General features: G+C 54.0%; 4 protein-coding genes across 4 annotated transcripts; 1 reads left to right on the top strand and 3 right to left on the bottom strand.

Moving 5' to 3' along the window:
* Window positions 1-1,942: 1,942 nt before the first annotated feature.
* On the bottom strand, window positions 1,943-6,360 carry N0V89_009544 (uncharacterized protein; the record flags this gene model as incomplete). Its single annotated transcript, XM_056218295.1, has 2 exons — window positions 1,943-2,424; window positions 2,445-6,360. 2 exons carry the CDS (start codon window positions 6,358-6,360, stop codon window positions 1,943-1,945), a joined length of 4,398 nt encoding a protein of 1,465 aa, XP_056067560.1.
* Window positions 6,361-9,151: 2,791 nt separating this feature from the next.
* Window positions 9,152-10,066, bottom strand: N0V89_009545 (uncharacterized protein; the record flags this gene model as incomplete). The annotated part of the gene is made up of 1 exon (XM_056218296.1): window positions 9,152-10,066. One exon carries the CDS (start codon window positions 10,064-10,066, stop codon window positions 9,152-9,154), a length of 915 nt encoding a protein of 304 aa, XP_056067561.1.
* A 634-nt stretch (window positions 10,067-10,700) lies between these two features.
* On the top strand, window positions 10,701-11,886 carry N0V89_009546 (uncharacterized protein; the record flags this gene model as incomplete). Its single annotated transcript, XM_056218297.1, is given in 2 exon segments — window positions 10,701-11,731; window positions 11,751-11,886. 2 exon segments carry the CDS (start codon window positions 10,701-10,703, stop codon window positions 11,884-11,886), a joined length of 1,167 nt encoding a protein of 388 aa, XP_056067562.1.
* A 90-nt stretch (window positions 11,887-11,976) lies between these two features.
* Window positions 11,977-13,776, bottom strand: N0V89_009547 (uncharacterized protein; the record flags this gene model as incomplete). Its single annotated transcript, XM_056218298.1, has 5 exons — window positions 11,977-12,158; window positions 12,332-12,829; window positions 12,965-13,307; window positions 13,362-13,493; window positions 13,576-13,776. The coding sequence occupies 5 exons, from the start codon at window positions 13,774-13,776 to the stop codon at window positions 11,977-11,979; spliced, it is 1,356 nt and encodes a 451-aa protein (XP_056067563.1).
* Between the last annotated feature and the right edge of the window lie 898 nt (window positions 13,777-14,674).

Below are 14,674 nucleotides of genomic sequence, written 5' to 3' on the forward strand. Positions count from 1 at the left end.
ATCGCTGAGTACCGGAGTTAACTCTGGAAACTCCTACATCGAAGTTTGAGCCGTCCGTTTTTAGATGCGACTGTTTAAGGAGCTAAAGGAGCGAGTGACACTGCACAAGAAGAACTGATGATAAGATACAGCTCCAGAACAAGGACAGAATGAGGTACTAAAAACGATACTATATACACTCTGCTACGTCAGGCACATTTTCCGACGTCATCCACGGCGCTCACCTCACCATAACCTCACAAACCATGACAAAACAAAGACAGCCCGTGCTGCGACATCCATACTTGACATCAACATTCTAGACCCGAACTTCGCCGATCGACCCCGGATAGCTCCGAGCGGAGAGCTAGAATGCGGGCCGTTGGACTTAGTCCAGCTGGGGTTGGTGCATTCGGAGGAGTGTGAGATTTCGAGCTTATGACTGGTCCGAGGTTTCCGAGAATCAAGTGCGCGAACCACGAGAGACACGGCTCCCGGTGCACTGTGTTGATATGTGCCAGACCGTCGTCTTAGCATTGCTGGAACTATGGGGGTAGCATCGCAAAGGAACATTCGCACGGTGATTGAAGCGAGACCTGACATTGGTTCACCATACCGTGGGCAGCAGCACGCTGTGAGCTTGTGGCACATTGCGTGTATACAAACCTGAGGGCATGTAAGAGCACAAAACACCTGCAGCGAAGCTACTGCTCCTGCCAATCATAAGATTGTCGTCACCGACACATCACCAATATGCGCAAAGGTACCCAAATCATGCAGATATAATCCTTGTAAAGTGCTGCTGATATAGGCAGACACCTGGACTACATAAGCCCCTAGTTGATTCCTGCCATATCCATCGTCATTGACGATACATGCAAAGAAAAGCAAAGAAAACCATGTCGTGCCGCCAATTCGTTGTTCCCAAAAGCCTGCCAAAAGCACCGCAAGTTATGCAATCCAAGACCAGTCCGTCGCAAAAAGCAGTTGATGCTAATAGGGTAAACCGTTCGGGGGTACTCCCATGTAACAGAGCCCATATCCATCAAATGCAATCGTTGAAGCCATAGTAGAGGAAAGGTGCGAGCAAGGGATATGAAAATTCATCTGTGTTATTCGCATCGACTTTGCCGTCGGTAATCGAGGAGATCCAAATCCAGCTTCCAGTTCCGAAGAACAGAAGAAGGTGAACAAGCCGACCGACCAAAGGAATGGCAGTACGACGACCAATCGATAAGTTGAAAAAGTCGTAAAAGTATAAGAACAAAATACTACCGGTTTAAGGTAGCCAGCTGTCGACCAAAAGAGTCTGTGGTCGAATCACCCGGCCATTGTTGTTCCTAAAAGGCCATGCCTACAACTTTGAAGCTCAAGCTGTAAACAAGTGTCCTTTGCAGAATTCCAGACCAAAAGGAGAGCTGTTGTAGAGAAGATGAACAAGTCCAGTTCAAATGAGAGAGCCAGAACCTAGCGTTGGTAGACGCAGGTGTGCCGATTACCTTGTTAGTGTGAGCTCAAGCATGAAACGTTTGATGAACCCATGTATGCAATCGCAATAGTAGTGCATGGTAAATAAAGAAACGTTTCAAAGCGGTGTCCAGAAGAGGAGCTCGGCTTTGTCGATTCAATCAAAACCACGTTGCAACGGCAGAGCTAGACGTTCGCGTTACCTGTTGCTGACGCGAAACTTCCAAAGGACCCGTGCTGATATGAGTATTGCTGCTTATTTCCGAAAAAAGGGCTATCGAAAGACATAGTGTAGAAGTGGGTAAACCTGGAGAAACGGTTGTCTAGAGGCATGCTGTGAAACGTATGTTCGAAGGCTGGGGGGAAGGAATCGACTCCGGGTATCGCGTATGTTCCATAAGTCGTGAGTCGTAAGTCATTCGTGCTAGACAAAAGACGGTCGCCCAATGGGAATCTAGTCGAACATAAAAGCAAGGAAAGAGGAAGGTGTGCATCTTTAACGAAAGAAGCGCCACAAGCGCTGTAGCCACGAACGTTGCTCTTGAGCCGAATTACCCGCAGCTGCCCCTTCGGCTTGCGCTTGAAGAGATCTGATGCGATGAGCAGCGGTAATCATTTCTTGGGTGAATATAAGCTCGCGAGCAGTGGGCGGAGGCGGAGGCGGTGGGTTCTTGGGGTCGGGAGCGGTGCGCCTGAGATATTCTTCAAGCGATGAAATGACATTGGAAGGTTTCTTGTTGCGATTATTCTCGACGAGGCCCGCAACTTGCTCGCGGGTAACATTGCCTTTGACAGAATTCAGGAAAGACTTTTGGTATTGATCATCCATCCAATGATTTAGAGGGCCAAGTTCGTGGAGGCGGACATATGTTCCTTGACATGCTCTCAAGCGCTCAGGCGCCTCGCTTGAGTGAATGGCCTCGACGCCCTTGGCGACCTCGTTCTCATAGCGGAAGAACAGGAGATACGGCATGGTGTCTACTGGGAAATAGACGAACCGTCCGCTCCCGGAGCGAAGGTTCCGTATCGTTGGGGACGGATGTTCGATTGGAAAGTAGAAGCCCTTTCGATGACGTCCTCAGTAGCGAGGTGGAGCGAGGCAGCGGACCCAGGGATCGAGATAAGGTAGGCTTCTGTGTAGCGATGACCGGGGCCGTCTCGAACAGCTGGAATTACCCCCGTAGACTCACGGTTGGGAGCGATAGTGTCGTCGCTGTCACTGGACTCGCTCACACGGGAGTTGGCGGGCACAGGGACGTCCGCAGAATCGGACTCACTCAGGGTCTCTGGCCGGCGGAAGCAGGAAGTCACGCAGTTGCAAAACTTGAAGACGCCCTTCTTGACAGCGAGAGTGCACTGTTCGAAGCGGAAGCTCAACGTCGACATCCCTTGGGCGTTTGTAAATGTCTGGCGGCGTGAGCGATCGGGTAGTTCGTCCGGCTCGAGCTGCGAGCTGCGGTCTGTTGCTCGCGAGTGCTGCAATTCCCGTACGCGACGTTGGCTCACGTCGCGACGGGTGGCAGACGCTCGAATGTTGCGACGCGGCCGGCGACTGAACAAAGTCTTGCGAGGCGAGGTAGTCTCGGCCTCCTCGTCAGATGTCTCAAGTGAGAAGTGGCTTGCTTGGCCTGGGTATATGTGTAAGTTCGAAGGAAGTGGAAGAGCAGACGTAGGATAGCGTTCACCCGCGCCGTGGGACTGGTCGTCGTCACGAACGCGCACATGTCCAATAGGGTAGCCGCCCGCGTCGAAGCCAATGGCTGACGGCTCGAGAGACTGCCTGCTGTCGACGGCGAAATTGTAGCAGTGCCCTGTTGGACCGCGTCGCGCCAGGGGAGAAGCTAACGTACCGTATAGACTAGACGTACCTGCTGAGTCTGATGAGGCGTTGGACAGACGGTTGCGAAGGTGTGAGGGCCCGGGCCGCGGGGACAGCTTAGACGCGGAGGGTGGAGGCAGAGAGATGTCAACAGATGGGTCCGTCGCCCAAGGATAATTCTTGTCAAGATTCCAAGGACGAGTATCCGTGATTGTTCCTGTAGGAGTGCTTCCACGAGAACGAAGAGACCGCGTCGAGGGCTGAGAAGAAGGGGACGGAAAGTTGCGGAGAGAGAAAGAAGTTGTGTTGTGTTGGCGAAAGTGAGCGGGGGAAGGTGCCTCGACCTCCGTTGTGTTTGTCACTGTGTCGTCACGTGCACGCTCATGGGCGACGACACCGGTCTCCACCAATGCGGCAGCTTCAACCTGGGCCCGCCCACCTCCTTGAGCAGCTTTGTCTACACCCAGGCCTGCTTGGCCTCGGTTGAGACCGCGTACGGGACGTGTACCATTGTTCTCCTTTCCGGTGATCTCCTTGAATACTTCATCGTCGACAACGAACATGCTCGGAGAACCTGGGACAGGACGCAAGCGCGCCGAAGAACGCTTCTGCACCATTAGGCCTACCTCGTTGAGCCTCTCCATCGCCTTCTCCATGATACATTCCTCGTCTGGGAACTCGTCCGCCTGCGTAAGCCCCAAGGCCTCCTTGAGCTTTGGCAATATCTCCGACAATCGAGTCGTGAGGCCATTCACAGACGGTATGGTCAGCGAATCTACCTCCTTGACGAAAAGGTTCGGCGACTTGCGCGCCCGAAGGTCATCACCAGCGTGCCGACGCGTTGCAGATGTCTTCGCTGGCGTATCAAGTCCGGCAAACACACTCTTGTATTTCTCCCGATTCTCGCCTGCCGACGCCGACCGTGGCATCACCGCCCGAGACAACTCTTCCCGCGCAGCTGGAGCCAAATCCAACGAACGCGATACTCGATGGTCCAAAGCTTCATCAAAGCTCCCAAAGCTGCTGAAGTTCATCGAGGGCAAGTGCATCTGCTGAAGCACGCTATTGCGTGACGACCGAACAGATGGATGCCTCCGAGTTCCAGGTACACCTTCTGTAGACATCCTAAACACGGCAGGCTGGCTACCGCCAAAAGGACGAAAGTTGCTCGCGCTCGTGTTGAGACTTGAGTCCTCGTGCGACTCCTCCTTCAAATCAGGGAGGTGAGTGACTGCGTGGCGGAGACCAGGAAGTCTCAGATCGGTCGTGGAGTCCTCGTGGCTATTTCGGGCACCACGCGCACCTTCGACAGAATACGAGCGGAATGCATTCGCCCCGGTCCAGCTCAGGTGCGTCGTGGTCTGGCTGTCACGACGATGCTGTTCTGGAGTCTGAGGATAGATGACAGGAGAGACCTGACCATCGGACCCGGCAGAAGAGATATATACTGGCGAATATACCGAAGAAGCCTCCGGAACTGCAGGGGATGTAATACTGAGCGACGTCTGGCGTACATCGGAAGTAGCGGTGGCATGCGGATCCGATTTGGGCGTCTGTTCTTTCGGTGCGATGCTCCCTCCACGCATCGTCGTTGTTTCACTCTGTCTGTGCGGCAAGTCTCGCTCCTTGGTCAAGACTCGCTGGGATGCTTTCAGCGCTTCTACAGGCCGATCAGCGGATACAGTGATATTGCTCGTCAATATCCTCTCTTTCATGGGAGGTGGCGTAGGAATTCCGGCATCGGTATTCAAATCCTCTAAATACTCTGGCTTCGAAGTCGCATTCTCTTTACCAGGTCTAAGATTTGACCCAGGACTGGCTTTAGCAAAACGCTGGCGAACAGATCGCAGGAGGAAGTTAGCGACGCCCCTTGACTGCTGCGCTTCCTTCGACGAGCTTGATTCTCTAGGAGGTACAGCAGGGGGTGTGTGAGCTCCATGCTCCTTCAACAAAGAAAAGGAATCACCCAAAGAGCCTTGTGTGGAGCTTAGCTTTGAATTAGCTCGAATTCGACCAACGACCCTGGACATGCTTGATTCAGATATTGACGATGGAGGTGCTTTGCATTCTGAGAACAAAGGCGACGACGACGGCATCTCAGTGGATGGCCTTCGGCGAGGTGGCTCTGAAGAGATGAGGTGTGTTGATGGTAGCCTAGATGCCGGCAAAAACGCAGCACAGTTAGGAGTGACCGCATCCTTGCATGTGGTGAAGGACCTTGCATCCGGATCCTTGAATAATGGACCAGAATCTGGCAGATTGTCGCACGACTCCAGTGATTTGGCGTCGGCACCCTCTTCAGGAGGATCGATGACTTTTATCACATCCGTGCAAGACTTGAAGGACTGCTCATCCGAGGATTTGGCGGCGTGGTAGCTCGTATGGTTGCTTTTCTTCTCCAAGCGCTCCTCCTCTTCAACTTGCTCCTCAGCACCCTCTTTGCTCCCTTCTTTGGTATCTGTGCGCTGGTAGCCTTCAAGGAGATCCGTCATGCCATCTTCGCTTGTCGGATCTGCCTCAGGAGCATACACGGGCGAGGTCTCATTGTCTAAATCCAGCGTCACACCATTGTCAGCCACCATGGGAATTGAGCACCGAACGGCGAATTCAAGCGTGGAGGATTCCATCACACTCGAACCTGCTTGCGAAAGAATGCTGTGTCGATTCTCGATATCCATTGAATGCGCGGGGTATGCAGCCCGGCGCGGAACACCATCTTGTATGGCACTTTGTCCATCCTGTGAGTCAACCATAGACCGCTCTGAATTCCGCGCTTCTGCTGTTGCCCCAGATAGCTCTACTTCTCCGCTCGAAGATTCGGGTCCAATGCCTGCCAGAACTAGATCACGCGTTATACGGCGCGGAACCGGTGAAGCGGGGAGCTCAGGAATATCCGGAACCATTCCATCTATGTTCGTCTTATCGGCACTTAAGACATTATTCTCTTTCATGACTGGCTCAGGTGTTCCTCGCTCTTCAATGATGGTTTTGATATGCCGAACAAATCCTGTGGGTACTGCATCGATAGAAGGTTCTAGGGCCTCTTGACTCTCATATTGCTCGGTATAGTCATAATAGTTGACTGTGCCTGACATGCTGCGAGGCATGGATTGAGTACCAGTAGGACTGACAAGTATATCACCATCTCTAGGCGTTGGGGGCGAAGTTGAGTCGGAGGAAGGAATGTCCGAATCAAAACGTCGGTTTGTGGAACCGCTAGAGTTGGAATGTTTTGCCGATCTGTGGGAGGCAGTTCGATGTGACCTCTGTGACTGCCGCTCACGTTCGCGCTCCAGGGCAGCATGACGATGTGGCATCAACGGCGGCACAGGCGGAATGTCTGGGTACGGGTCACCATAATAGACCGGTGTCCGAGAGCGGCTAGGCGGCCGACGCATCGATGTCTCCGAAGGCCTACGAAGTCGCGTTTGCGCTGGATACGGCGGAAATCCGTTATCCGAGTATCCGTATCGACGCCGAGGGTATAAGCCAGTTGTGTCACTCAGAGCTGGCGAAGACGGTCGATAGCCAGGCCTCCGAAGTCGAGTTGGATACATATAAGGTGACTTGGGTCGCTGAAGACGATCGTGGCTGCGCAGACTGGCTAAAGATCGATTGCTCGACAGACGAAAAGTCGGCTCAGAGCTATTCGCCATGGTCATGGAGAGGCTGCGGTGCCCTTCCCTGCGGTCTCGTGCAAGTGGTATGAGCGGCGAAGAGCCCGAGACATTCATGACTGTTGGGGACAATGTGTCAGGGACGTACTGGGGCATGTTGTGCTCTCGCGAATGTCGAGTTCCTGCTGAGGCTGTCGAATGCCAATGATGGTGGCGAGGACCGGTTCGATTCGAGGTGTTTGAGTGCGATGAAGCAATCGACAGCCGCGAGGTAGCACCCCCTCTCCGTTGTGCTCGAGGGACGTTGGGCATGAGCGGATCTACAGCAGAACCCCCAAGGTTACCCATCTCGGTTGACGTCCGAAGCATCGAGGCAACTGCGGGTGCGAGCATGTCGTGCTTTGCTATCGCTGAACCCCTCGAGGGGCCACGCGACGCCACAGACATGTCAGAAGCTCGGCTGTTGCGACCAGAGGCATTCAGCTCGCGGTCAGGTGGTAGCATGGCGCTCCCGTCGTGCCGCAGCCGGCGGCGAAGGGGATGAGGGAGGGCCTCAGTTGGGTAGGAGCTAGATGATGTTGTTTGGTGAGATGGCGCTGCGGCCTGCAAACAAGAGATGCTTATTCCAACGCACACAAAAGGGTTGTGGAGCGAGTGACAGCGGCCGCAGTCCCGCGCTGCCGGCCAACGGGAGGAGAACAATGTTGTTTGCGGATGGTGGGGAGAGCAAAAAGAGACGATCACGGTGGAGGAGGACAAGCGTGGCAAGGGGGTGAGAGGACGGAGGGAGCTGCCGCCTATGAAAACCAGTACGGCAACCACGACGTCAACTCACCTGCGGGGGCTCTTGCCGCTACTACCTGGAAGACGCAAGAGAAGAACAACGCAACTACGACTCGAGGGGACGGCGTGACCCTGCAATGAGATACTTTTTCTACCTACCAGACGTATAGGCGGCCCACCGCATTCTTATGAGGGCACGAAAGCTTTCTCCTCCTTCTCCTTCTCTTGTCCTCTCTTCCGTTCCAAAGGGACCTCCGCGCCCATGGCCACTATACCACTGCGCTCCCCATCCCAGCCCAGCCCAGCCCATGCCAGTCACGGCGACTTATCCACGTCCCGGAACCGCGCTCACGCGCGCTTTACAAGCATCGTAACCACATCAAACGGAAACGGACGTACTATACAACCAACGCCTGGAACGCTCAGCAAGCGTGAATGCAGCCAAAAAGTCTGCCGAAAAGGGTATATGATTGTGCAACTCGCTGTGGGGAAAAGCAAATGCCGCTCAAGGAAACAAACACCTGGGGTGATCACTCTACAATGGTCTCTACAGAGCTGTGCTTTTTCTTGCTGAACAGACGCTTCAGCGACGAAAGACTCGACTTCTTCAACAAACGGTTACGGGAAGGGGGAAGATGATTATCGAGGGATGTTGAAGCGCGGGGGGGAACATGGAGAGCTGCCGTTTCTGGTGCTCGGCGCGCGGTCAATGCAGGAGAGACGGCGCCGTAGCGACCTGATATCGAATGTTTAGGTGTACTTGGGCCGCTGCTGGGGAACAGCCCAAATTGCGCGCGTGGATGCGAGAAAGATTGCGCAGACGCCGAGCGCGGATGTATTGAAGTTGGAGACGCATACGATGTGCCGGAAACAGAAGAATAGGCCGAATCTTTGCCCGTCAACGGCGGGCTGTGTACGAGCACTTCCTTTTCGTCGCTCACTACTACCTGTTTCTCGTCGCTAAAAGATGCTGGTTCTGGTGTTTGCTCATACATGTCCTGATGGAGGACAATCTGCACATCTTCCGAACGTCTATCCAGGCCGTTCGAGGAGCTACGGTAGTGCCCGGAGGGCCCGTCCATATCAGATGGTGGTACATCAACGTTAGAGTGCGTCTGTTCTCTTAGCGTTAATCGAACATCCTCCTGCTCGTGCTCCCTAAGAGAATCCTCCGAGTTTTCATGCGAAACGACGCGAATTCGAGGATGGCTAGACGGGGATTGTTGCCGCGTAGAACCCCTGGATGCAAGTTCTACATTCGCAGAGGGCGATGTCATAAAAAGGTGGTCGTTCGTTGGGCACACTTGGGAGCGGTTTGTTCTGCGCCATGTTTCGGAACGAGCGTGCGGCTTCTCGCGAATTCGAAGAATTGCGTGACGAGGATCGGCTGGCCACCTATGTGAGAGAGATATGTTAGCAGGCGCTACGAAGTGGTGAAACATGAGATGCAGAAGTTTGGAAAGGATCGACAGGTGTCGAAAGGGGCTCATACCATACTACGGCGGCTAGCTGCCCCGCACCGTTTCTCGATCTCGTTGCAATAGCTGCTCACTTGCACCAGGACGACACCCAGCTTTTCGGCTTTGGCGACCAGGCTCTGAAGGAATTGTGCCCAACCTCCGGTGTTCCCGCACATGGCTGAGTAGATGCGACCGATATCTCCATCCATTGCAGTCCAATTATGTCCTATTTGAAGGAGATAGGAGTCGAGCTGCTGGTTCGCGTTTTGAAACGTGTTTATGTCGACCAAGTAGTCGTTCAGCATCTGCGACATGCGATTGATGGTTCGTTCTATCGTGACGTTGCCCTCCAGTAGCTGGAATCGATACGTGCGATCGTCGAGAAGTCGGTCGAACTCATTTACGTGCTCCATGGGAACTTTCAAGCATTTCCTTCGGAACAGCATGTCCTTCAAACTTCCTTCAATATCCTCGTTTGCTCGTTGTAAGAAGCTGTCGAGCTCGTTGACATGCTTCAGCAAGATGTCGGCCACATCAGCAACCGACTTCTCCAGGTGTTGATGCAGCAAATGCACACCAAAGATGATCTGCGCGACCGTCTTTAACAGGGGATGGTATTTGCCCTTGGACTTGTTCCGCCAATGGCAATTGTACGTGAAATTCCAAGTGAGCTCAGGAGCGTCGTGTTCTCTGCAGAGCATGTGCTGGCGTTGCTCTATGGTCTTCTTGGGGTTCTTGAAAGGAACAAAGCCGGTTCCTCCGGTGGCATCGAGCATCGACTCTTCAAAGGGCCCCTGCATGAGGCCCAGAGGATGTACAGGGAAAGTCATGACGACGTTGTACTTGTTGCGCTCCTCCCGTTGGAGTCTGCTGGCGTCTTTTTCGGCATCGAGGTCGCGGAGGCTTCGTCGGTTGTGCTGAGAAGCCCGGAAGGGCACCATGGTGTGCCACGCGCGATATATAAGGCTGCGGCGCCAGAGACGCAGAGACAGCTACGACTTAGACGATTGGCTTCGGGCTCGGGGTCACACAGCTTGGCCACGGACCCAGGGCCCAGACGATGCGCGGTGTGGGCAATTGCAGGCGGTGCATAAGCACCCTGGACGACCGCACTAGATGGGCAAGGGGGTGAATAGAGTTAACAGCCCCGCGGTGATGCAGAACGAGGGCAGAGGAGGGCGGTTGGGAGCATGCTGGCTGGGAGACCGACAGCAGCGGCAAGTCTGCGAGAAGGATGCAGGACAAGGGGACGGTTTGCGGCACGTGGATCAGGAGCTCGAGGGGTTTCCACCAGGAGTCCGCCCTGATCAACGAGCGCCGCCGCGGCACCGGCCGTTCGCAACCTGGCCAGGAGTCGCATGGTGCATGTCCTGGCGCGCGAGAGCTCAACGAGGTTTAGACGGTGCAGCTTAGCTTCCGCGCTGGCCAATGCACCGATGCTCCACACATCCTCCTGCAGCTCATGCTAGCCGCCCGTCTTCGTTCCTTGCGCCGTCGTCGTTTGGCAGCGAAGCCTCCTCCAGCGCGCCTATGCGCTCTCCATCTCATGCCCCGGGCGAGCCGCGACCCCGAGACATGCAGCCAGAGCACGAGGATTCGCCGTTCAAGACCCCGCTGCCCGCAGACGACCGCACATCTCCGTCCGAACGAAGCAGCGTCAGTGTGCGCCGGGTCACTCGCACTGCAGAAAAGATTGCTGGGCTACTTCGCGAATTGAGGCGTGAGCTCGAGACCTCGGAACACACAGCAGCAATCGAAACACGCGGAACGCTCCAAGTCGCAGTCAAGACTCCTGCATCAACGACCACGATTAAGCTCGACGATGTTTCGCACGTAGACCGTGTCTGTTTGAGTGTCACCGATCCTAGCCCCGCGACAAACGGGCAAGAGCCACCCATTGATGGGTCAGGTGCAGACCCTTCGACCGCAATCACCGTTGAAGACGATAGTACTACCTCACTCCACAAGCGCACACGACGCGACTCAGATGCCGAGCTTGAGAAGGAGCTGGTCTCAAGGAAGAGGCAGAGAATGGATTGCGGCGAAAAGGATGCGAACATGCAGCAAGATGCAAACGATGACGACGACATCATGCCGCTGATCACAAAGGAGGACCTGGAAAAAATCGTGGCAAAGCTGAGGGAGGACATCCAGGAAGATACATCAGAATGTGTAAACCATGTGCAGAAGCTACTCCGTCGTTTCAAGGAAGAATGGCACGAAAAAACTACGTTGGACTTCGAGCGGCCGTCGAATGGTCAGAACGGTCAAGGTTCCAGGCCTCCCGCGGTGGGAACTGGCTTGACGCCTGCCGCAGCATTTCCCTCGCCGGGAGCAGGCCAAGATGACCAAGATATCACTGTCCCGGAGCTAATCAGACAAGAATCAAAACTCATCTCCAGCCAAATTAAGTGGGTCGAGGAGTGTCGGCGCGTCGCTGCAGATGCACACGACCAACGCGAGGAGAACTGGCGGACATCTTCGGCCAATTTCCACGATAAAGGTCGCCAAGAACGCGAAAGCTTCCAGGGCCGTATCTTGCATGAGCAGGGTACGCAGACTCAAACGCTCAATCAGATACTGAGCGAAGTCAGATCCTTCGGGTTGTATGTACAGAGTATGAAGTGGGAGACACCCGGCTCTCTATCAATGGGCCCACCTTATCATCCGGGACCACCAGCCTTCCCAACGCAGCCGCCACCGACACCTTCAAGAGGGAGAGGGAGACCAAGAGGACATGGAAGGGGAGGATGACAACTAAAGGTGGTCGACGCAGATTCACGCCCTCCATATTGAACATATAGAGACATTTACACACCCATGTTCAAAGGAAGAACATCGAACCAGCTACTTACCATCCGCGCCACCGGACCCAGACATCCACAACAGTATGGCGATCCTTTTCCGAATCAACGATCAGATACCATCCAAACCCAGCACCAGCAACGCAAGCATGGTTCGGCCATACTAGGACCTTGGACCCTATCTCTAACGGCCTCATCTGGTCTTCCGGGCCCTCCCATGTCAGGATTCCTGCCAAACCCGAAGGTACAAAGTCAGTGTATGTCTCACAGAAGCGGGGATGGTACATTGCGTTGTGTCTCTGCTAAGCGAAGGAACATCTGTTCTTAAGCTGTAAGCAGATAAAGTGGTTTTTCTTTCGCTTAGCGGAAAACACGCATCCACTTTGTACCCGGGAGACTTGCCATGCTCTTGGCTTATCCTCCCGACGATCCAGCCAGTTTTGTCTCCTCGCTCATCATATACAACATTACCTTTGTTGCCCAGTTCTCCCGTTACGATACCCCACCCCGTATAGCTCTTGCATGGCTCCCTACCCAAGGCCAAGGATCCGGCTGAAGCGAGCGCCTCTGGCTTTCCTCGCTCATCATAAATGGAAGAGATTTCGAGCAAGACCTTGATCCCGACGCTCTCTTTCGTCAACGACGCTCTTCCGGCAACTGGGCGCGCGTGCGTTGCTACTTGCTGCATGTCGAGCAGTGGATACACGCCCGCATGCAGCTCCACAGCGTACGTCTCTTTCAGGCGGTTCAATAACGTCTTGAACTCTGCGGCCCTTGGCGAACCCGAGAGCATGTTTTGCGCGGCGGTCGCAGTTGGGGTAGCGCCAACAGTCAATACCATTTTGCGCTTAAGAAGCCGCAAGTAAACCTCATCAACCTCGGCTGCGGCTTCTTCGAGCCCTAATGCGCGGGTACAAAGTCAGTATGAGCTAAGACGGTGTGAGCGAATACCTCGTGCATATCTCAGCCTAGCGAGAAAGAAATGTTTCTTCTAGCACAAAGACACATCCACTTTGTACCTGGTGGTGTGCTTACCCTCCAATTCAGAGATTAGGCCGTGTGCGGCGTCCTTTTCCGAGCTGCCAGCGTACGAGTGCCCGTAGTGCGAGTAAAAGCCTCGGAACGCCTCACCGACGGTTCCTACTACTTTTCTCACCAGGCCTGGGAATTTTGACGATGAGATCTTGATGCCAGCACGTTTGTAGCCTGTATCAATCTTGATGAAGACGCCAATTTGACCTTCGACGAGCGCTTTACTCATCTTGTTGAAAGCGTCGATGTTGTCAATCAGGATGTTCACGCTTCCTGGGGTGAGTTTTGAGGAGAGGTGGAGGAGGCGTGGGATAGCGTGTTGCGCTGGCGGCACGCCGTAGAGGACCTACTTACACACGCATTAAATTTCAATGGAACAATATGTAAAAGGGTGACTTACACTGCTTTCTCGTCCATTACTCTGGCATTCCAGCAAGAACGGCAAAAGATTCTCTGCTTCAGTCAGGGTAGAGACGATGAAATTCGCTTCGCCATCTCCGGTTCCAACCTGCAATTTCGACAATTCGAGCGTCTGTACACCACATCAGCTCCAACTTACACTTGCCGTTCGAAAATCAAACGTCTTCTGGTGTGTGACAGGAGGGGAGACCTACCTTATGACTCTTAACATGCGCTCTGAACCCGACCCCCAGTTTCTCGCACACATCGAGCATAGCATCGCAATTCTTCTTCACCACCGCGCGGTCCAGAACCACAGCAGGCGTAGATAGGTCTTCCAACTTCTTGCCCAGATATTGGAGTTGCAGGGAGGCAAGGGAGGGAAGTGGATGGTTGGCTGTAGGGATGGGGTCCATGATTGTCTTTTGAGCGGGCAGTGTATATGCGTATACTATGATGATTTTTGCTTTGGTACACGGTCATTTGTATACTTTTGGTATGCTCGCAGGCGTGGATGACAGGGAACGGGGATTCAATGTCCGGGGTGAGAGATTCCGGATACGCCCGGCGGAAAATCGTGTCGGGTAGATGCGGGGTGAGAGCGAAGAACGACTGGATCGGGCAGGAAGGATACTTTTCCGCGAATCAGTCGGACACGTAACACTGTTGAATCTGAGAACCGATTAGATTGGCAGCGGATGAACTGCGAAATCGAAGGAGTCACTTGGAATGCCCCTTACGTCGTCGGTAGGGCGGCTCGCGCTAGATAGGCGATGGCGCGCGGCTATTCAGAAGAACATGTCATCATAGCAGATTACACTGGTGAATATGGATGTCGAAGAACAGAAGATGTATTAGCCTGTGCATTGACTTCGCGTAATCTCTCCGTCTGCCTAATTCGTAGAGGAAGATTCAGTTCAGAGACATGGCATCTGGGCTACTTTGGAGTTGACCGTACGCTTCTACAACGTTGCCACGGAAGTATGTTGTCCACACTGGTGCGCTTTCTGACGAGTTTCTCACGTGGCGTGCGCCTTACTTCCTATAGTTAGGATGTTTCTTACCCCGGTCTTGTGCACGCGCCATCGGTGCTTCTGCCAAAGAACGTCACCCTTATCCCACCTCGCTGCGTCTTATATCAACGCTACTTTGCACTCCTCCAGGCATTCTATACGCGCAGAAGGGTCCAATTGACAAATATACCGCGCGCATATAGCCGTACCAGCGCAATACGAACCGGCCAAGCGTACTGTGGCCGCTACCCCACTGAGGCTTGTCATCCTTTCCTCATTAGGACCTTTCCTCACCCGCTCA

Source organism: Didymosphaeria variabile, assembly GCF_027946475.1.
Source record: "Didymosphaeria variabile strain IMI 356815 chromosome Unknown scaffold_7, whole genome shotgun sequence".
NCBI classification, from domain to species: domain Eukaryota; kingdom Fungi; phylum Ascomycota; class Dothideomycetes; order Pleosporales; family Didymosphaeriaceae; genus Didymosphaeria; species Didymosphaeria variabile.